This window comes from Anarrhichthys ocellatus, unplaced genomic scaffold (assembly GCF_004355925.1).
Source record: "Anarrhichthys ocellatus isolate YVR2014 unplaced genomic scaffold, GSC_Weel_1.0 scaffold2483, whole genome shotgun sequence".
Taxonomy (NCBI): domain Eukaryota; kingdom Metazoa; phylum Chordata; class Actinopteri; order Perciformes; family Anarhichadidae; genus Anarrhichthys; species Anarrhichthys ocellatus.
Genome location: NW_022282457.1, coordinates 1 through 7,545, shown reverse-complemented (window position 1 = coordinate 7,545; position 7,545 = coordinate 1). Strand labels below are relative to the sequence as shown.

General features: G+C 41.2%; 1 protein-coding gene across 1 annotated transcript; it reads right to left on the bottom strand.

Annotated features, from left to right (window-relative positions):
- Positions 1 to 783: 783 nt before the first annotated feature.
- On the bottom strand, positions 784 to 7,538 carry LOC116378363 (NLR family CARD domain-containing protein 3-like; the record flags this gene model as incomplete). Its single annotated transcript, XM_031840227.1, has 2 exons — positions 784 to 1,094; positions 6,622 to 7,538. Coding segments are annotated over 2 exons (1,107 nt in total), but the record flags the coding sequence as incomplete, so codon positions are not given.
- Between the last annotated feature and the right edge of the window lie 7 nt (positions 7,539 to 7,545).

The window sequence follows — 7,545 nt, the reverse complement described above, 5'->3', positions numbered from 1 at the left end:
ATAGACTTCTATACAACCAGAGGAGTCGCCCCCTGGTGGACACTGGAATGTGATCTGGCCCTAGAGAGAGACTATGAATTGGCAGAGTACCTCTCTACAGTCAGAGACATGAAGCAGAGACAGAACCTCACCAAGTACAGGCTCAGTGACCACAAACTGGAGATTGAACCAGGACGACACAAAAAGTCATGGCAACCAAGAGAGAACAGAACATGTGGTCACTGTGGGACCGGTGAGGCTGAGACGGAGATGCACTTCCTCCTAAAATGCCAAACATTCCATAAATTTTGGAACATCTACCTCAACAAATTTGACTCTGTGATTTGAAATTTTAAAAAATGGAGTGATATCTCAAAATGAAAAGTCCTCCTAGGAGAAGGAGAGAGGAGACCTTGCTGCCCAGTATGTACTAACATGCCACAACCTGAGGGACAGCAGGTGACGCTTTGGCGATGCCGTTCCTGGGCGTTCACGCCAATGGAGCAGATCTGAGTTTGGGTTGAATTGGGAGAGAGACGGAGAGAGAGAGAGATCTATCTATCCGTGGATCTCTCTCTCACTTCGCTCCTCCCTTTGCTTCGGTGTCAGAGAGCTGCGGTGGCCTACAGGTAACGTGGGAGCAATGGAGGCTCTGTCTCACACCACTTTATGAGATGTTGTATTAATATTATTGTTATATTGATATTGTTGTGTATTGATGTTATTGTATGTTTCAGTTTTTTGATGCTTTGGCAATACTGTTTCTGAACTTTCATGCCAATAAAGCAAATTTTGAATTTGAATTGAATTTGAATGCAGCTTCAAGACACTTCAGCTTTGGCTTCACTTTTCGGAACTGGAGGTTGCTGCTTGGGGAAACCTCAGTCAAGGATTTGTAGATATACAAAAATGTGACCATGTACAGTCAGTGAACTGACCTCAGAGTCTCCAGTCTACAGTGTGGACTCTCCAGTCCAGCAGACAGCAGCTCCACTCCTGAATCCTTCAGGCTGTTGTTTTCACTCAGGTCCAGCTCTCTCAGATGTGACGGGTTGGACTTCAGAGCTGAGGCAATGACTTCACAGTGAGTCTCCGAAAGTTCACAGTCACGAAGTCTGTCATGGCACAAATATTTGTTAGATGTAACGATGAAAGAGGACACTTTATATTTACTTCATGCATTTAATGACAATGACAAAATAAGTTCTCGTATTCAAGTTGAAATATTACCAATATATTATATACTAATATTACGGTAACTAATTACAAGAAATGGAGGAAAAAATCGTCTGTCACCAAGAGCTCTACATTACCTCAAAGCAGACAGAAATGTGTATAAATGTATGTGTATAATCCACAGACTATAGCTGCTGCTATAATATTAGCATAGCCTAGCACGAATCAAACTGAACTCCATTCAGAAAACAAGCATTTAAAAAGTTGTTTTCCTGTCGTAATGCTGCCAGACCTAACAAGGCATGAATTCAGACTTTTTACAAATCAACATCATTATGTTGTTATTTCGGCATCGTTGTTATCTGGTTATTGCAATGAAATTACAGCAAAATCTGTTTATTTTGGGTTCATACAGCTGTAGTAAACCAGGCAACATGTCAGTATAGGTCATCACACCCAACTTTTCACACATTCCAAATCCAAAATCCAAAATATGTTCACAATTCCATTTGATAAAAAGTTCTTGATTTCACAAAATATTTGAGTTACATCAAAGTGTCATCATTTCTTAACTATGAAGGTCCATAGGAGGCTGTCTGTAGCGCAGCTCGACACAGGGCTGAGATGTGAGTGGAGCTGGGCCTGGATAAAGGTGGGCCTGGATAAAGGTGGAGCTGGGCCTGGATAAAGGTGGAGCTGGGCCTGGATAAAGGTGGAGCTGGGCCTGGATAAAGGTGGAGGTGGGCCTGGATAAAGGTGGAGGTCTAAACAGACGTGAGTGCAGCTTCCTGCTGTCACAGTGTTTTAAATACATTGGTAAGGCAGGCTATGCTACATGTAGCCTCTGCTCCATGAGATGAACGACAGCAACAAGGGCTCACATGTCCTCTCATCACACTGTTCACACTGTTCACACTGTTCACTGTGATGACCACAGCCAGTGGACCAACAGGCCTACGTGCTGTTAAATCACAGATATTATTTTACTCTTGATAAGCTACTTTAGCCAGAGTAGATTATCATTTTCATTTAAATAATGGAACTGGATTGAATGCATATTAATTGCAAATAGAAGATAGGCCACAATTCTAACAGCTGTACAGTAACAGGGTTCAATGAAAACAAATCACTAATGACTAAAACTTTTAAAGGTTAATAATAATAGAGCTGAACTAGTGATTAATAACTGAATAATACACTCGTTTTTTGCTTAAAGTAAATGTCTTATCACTTAATTTTCTTCTCAGAGTACTCCAGAATGCTACATTTTAAAGCTCATATTTAAAATAAAATTTAGTTTAGTTTTGCACAGGTTGCACATTGTTGTTTTGAAAAGATATGCAGTGTAAAACTCTTTATTGCCAAATATTTGAACGTGTTTCGTTTAGTTTTTCACAGGTTGCACTTTATTGTTATTATCTTGAAAAGATATTCAGTGCAAAACAGGTGACTTGCAGCCACAATAAGCTATTTTATGCCAAATATTAGTTATTTTTTGCACAGATTGAACTTTATTTGCATTGTTCTATCAAAGTGATGCACATTGTGTTTGTTTTTGTCTAATGGAGCAATCTGGTTTACTTGAAAGTGATTACAATTTTCTTTATTCTATTATTTGAAAAAGCACAGATGGAGGAGTCACAAAATGTTATTTCAATAAAAGTTCAACATGCACCATTTTGTTACAATTTTGTTGGGGTGGTGGGGCATGAACATTTTTCTTCCTCCAAAGTGGGGCGCGACAGAAAAAGTTTGAGAACCACTGACTTACACAAACACACTAAAACGCACAAAAGAACACATTAGATGCTGCTGAAAAAAGTATTGGTTAAATCCGATTAATAGTGACTAACTTTTAAAACATGCACCATGCACTATTTAGGGCCCGAGCACCGACAACGTCGGGCCACGAGGTCCCTATTGAAACTGTAGGAATTATTATTATTATTATTATTTCTCTCGAATGAAACGCCTTTTTGGGGGCTTTATCATGTCCCCAACCTCCCCATATTTGGCGAGCATATCAGGACTGCGGGAAAATTTGATATTTTATGGGTCCCCTAGAAGTTGGAAATGCAAGCCCCGACAGCCCTTATGTCCAAATGACTTAAAATTTTACGGACATGAGCAACTGAATGAGCTCCGCCTACCAAAATGTTCCACCATTTTGAATTTTGTAAAAACAAAATAAAATCACTTCTCCTTGACCCTGGGTCTGATTGGTACCAAATTTGCCTTTTAATCATTATTGGATATATATCATCAAAAGTTATGAACATCTTGTTGATATCTTATTGCATTAAGAATATATGGACCAATGAATTTCATAGGGGCGTGACCTTCTACAGCAATATATACAACTTCAAAACCATGTGGTCTATCATCACAAAATCTGTAGCATATGTTCACATTGTGTCCTGTAACATGCCCTCAAACATTCATTCCATACAACCACTAGGGGGCGATGCAGTAATACTCCCATTTCTTTGCATTTTTAGGCATTTTTCATCGTTTTCAGGAATTGTACTTTAACGAACTCCTCCCACAGAATTTACACGATCAACTTCAAATTTGGTCACGATGATCTAAAGACATTAATGATGAAAAGTTCCTAAAATGGTCTACTGACTGATGTTGCACGGAGGATCGATACTAAAAAGGTACCGCGGTACCCATACGTTAAAAACTATACGATTTTGCGTATTTTTAGTATCGATACATCATTAAAATAGCACGTGATCAGAGAGCACTCACTGCTCCGCTCCCTGTCATGCTGCCTGCACCATTGACTGCAAGGGGGCGGGGCTTCCCAGCGCTCACACAGCAACAGGCAGCGCTCACTCACAGCAGTGATAGCTGGGGAGACATGCATCAAGTGCAGGAGCTTTTGCCGACCGTCCTCGGATTGTTGGAAAAAAGATGGCAGAAGTGAAATGTGGAAGTGCTTTGGCTACATTGCAGACAGTGAAGGAAAGCCCACTGACCTACAGAGACCCGTCTGCAAAACGTGTTTCAAAGCCACACAGACCAAGGGAGGCAACACGTCAAACATGGCAAAGCACCTTTCAGACAGACACCCCCAACTTTTCAAAGCAAATGTGATTATAAACATGAACACCCCCATGCTCACCCATATACAGCTAACACGAGTAGCCTTAGCCTAGTTTGACGACAAGCCTATATGATCATGAGGTCACAATGCACACAAAAGTGTACTATATGAAACACAATTGATGCAAAATGGCTACATGCTGGTGGAGCCTGAGGGTGGATCTTGAGCCAATTATTTTTATTTTTAGTTAAGGAAAAATAATTATTCCATGAATTAAGATAAAATATGAAATGAAAATATCAAACTCACTATGCAAGTAAATGAAGCATTGTTTACCCACCCACTCCCACAGACAGTCAGACAGATGCCAGCAGAGGAAATATGAGAGAGGCTCAAAAGATGGAAGAGGTTCAACATTAATATGAATGCCATTTGTTAAGTGTTCAAAAAGCTGGGCAGGAACAAGCTGGTAAAAAAAGGGAACCGTACAGATGTTTTATTTATTACTGTTATAGATAAATATACCAGTATCGTATCGTATTTGTGGTATTGTATCGAATTCTGGTATCGTAAGTATCGGGTATCGTGATACTTATGGCAGGTATCGTATCGAAGTCATAATTTTGGTATCGTGACAACCCTACTACTGACATTGAACGACCTTTGTTTTATGTGGCGCCCATGTCACGCACATTTCGTGCCGTTTGCCATGAAAGAGGAAGTTGTTGTAACTACAAGGTACTTTATTCAATCTGCCCCAAACTTGTTCTGCATGATGCTGGTCCAGGCCTGAGCACATTTCCATGCCAACATTTTCACAAAGTCATAGCGCCACCTACTGGCAAAAGGAAATGACAAGTTTTATACTTTGATGTACTCCGATTAGGAAGTTACCCAGATCAGTCTCAAATTTGGTAAGCTAAGCCGTAAGATGTTGATGATGCTTCATCATGAATATTGTGAGTTGTCGTTAAATGCTGTTGCCGTGGCAACGCGTTATCTGCCATGAAAAATGAAGCTTATTTTTCTGTGACTTAGGATGCTCAACAAGCCTTGGAACTTTGCACAGGTGTCACAGGTGATGGAAATAAATATTTCATATGGCTTTTTGGCTTGACCCTTTCAAATTGCCTCGATAGCGCCCCCTACAGATATTCAAAAATGCAGCCCCAGCGCTACATTTGACCTACATGTATGAAATTTGGTAGGCACATGTATCACATGAAGATTTAAAAAAAAGTTAAATTAACGGGAAGTCGGCCATTTTGATTTTTGTGTGAATTTTCCCATGATTTCTAGTTGCTATACTTTAACGAACTCCTTTCTGACTTTGTCAGATCTACTTCAAATTTGGTCAGTATAATCTAAAGACCTTTGCTAGTAAAAATTACTCAAAGCTTTACGTTTGATGGAATGCCGTAGCCGTGGCGGCCATTGTACGTGATTCGCCGTTAAACAACAAGCTGATGTAACTCCACTGGACTTGCTCAAATCTGTCCCAAACTTGCCATACTTGATAACAGTCATGGCCTGAGGATGTCTACAAGCCAATTTTCACTCAAAGTCATAGCGCCACCTACTGGCAACAGGAAGACAGCGTTATGTGACAAACTGTTTCCGATTGTGGTCTGCACTTGATGTAGAAAAACATTATGTATGTTTGCACGTGTTCTCTAGCGCCACATAGTGGATACAGTAAGTAGTGTAATATTTGCACTACGTAATTTTCAGCGTCACAGTTCACGCTCCGGGACGCGTTGTCCGATGGTCAAAGACATTCACGCCCGCGTCTGCCAGCGGGACACGGGAAGGTGCGAGGGCCCGTACATTACTGCTTGCAGCTTTAATTTAATTTGTTTCTATTCAGACTACATGGTGTATAAACATAGAACTTCTTTCAGAGGGGCAAATATTCATTCTCATGAACAGACATCAGCCAGGTTGTAGATGAACCCAGTATCTACACTAAATACGTTCACCGACCACCGCCAGATGACGTTATAAACACAACAGCGTTTGGTTTCCCACCGTATCTGGGACAAGGAGTCTAGATCAGCACTGACTAAATATCTTGTAAAAAGCTTAGTAATAGTATAATAGATTTTTGGTTTACAGGGTATGATTTAAAAATGGTGTCATATTTAATCTCATTATTATGTACCCAAGATCTTCCTCGTTGCCAGTTTTTTGCTTCATTATGTAAAAAAGAAGTAAACAAGTGAAAATGAAACACCAAAGTACGGTTTACATTTTGTATTATCTTGTCATTTGCAATCGGCTTCATCTTTTCAAGTGTTGATTGTAAAAAGAAATGTTATTTTTCAGTAAAAAGCATTGGTGTGATAGTTTGTATATTTGAAGATTTAAACTACTTATCTAAACTGATTTATTAAGTTAATCACATCTGGACTTACACAGCATTCCTGCAGTTCCTCACAGCTGGAATGAGTCTCCGTCGCCCCTCATATGAGGTGTTGAACTTCTCCAGGTCCAACTCATCCAGAACCTCCTCTGACATCTGCAGCATGTAGGCCAGAGCTGAGCAGTGGATCTCTGAGAGTTCCTTCTCCGATCGGTTGTCCGACTTCAGGAACTCTTGGATCTCCTGATGCACCGAGTGGTCGTTCATCTCCGTCAGACAGTGGAAGATGTTGATGCTTCTGTCAGGAGAGATTTCATAACTGTTCATCTCCTTCAGGTTGTTGATGGCTCTCTGGAAGATTTCTGAACTGTTGTCCCTCCGACCCAATAGGCCTCCTAAGAGTCTTTGGTTGGACTCCAGAGAGAGGCCATGAAGGAAGCGGACAAACAGGTCCAGGTGGCCATTTTTACTTTTGAGGGATTTCTCCATGGCGCTCCTCAGGAAGTCCTCCAGGGTTGGGTAATCATCCCTCCCCATGAAGTCCTTCAGTACCTCTGTCTTCCTGTTTGTGAAACAGTGGAACATGTAGACTGCAGCCAGAAACTCTTGAACACTGAGATGAACAAAGCAGTAGACAGTTTCCCCGAAGATCGCACTCTCTCTTTTGAAGATCTCTGTACAAACTCCTGAGAACACCGAGGCCTCCGTGACATCAAGACCACACTTCTCCAGGTCTTCTTGGTAGAACATGATGTTTCCTTTCTCCAGATGTTCAAACGCCAGCCTCCCCAGCTTCAGAAGAACTTCCTTGTCAGCCTCTGTCAGCTCCTGAGGACTCGTCTCATGTCCCTCGTGGTACTTCTGCTTCTTCCTCTTTGTCTGGACCAGCAGGAAGTGTGAGTACATGTCAGTCAGGGTCTTGGGCAACTCTCCTCTCTGGTCTGTAGTCCACATGTGGTCCAGAACTGTAGCAGTG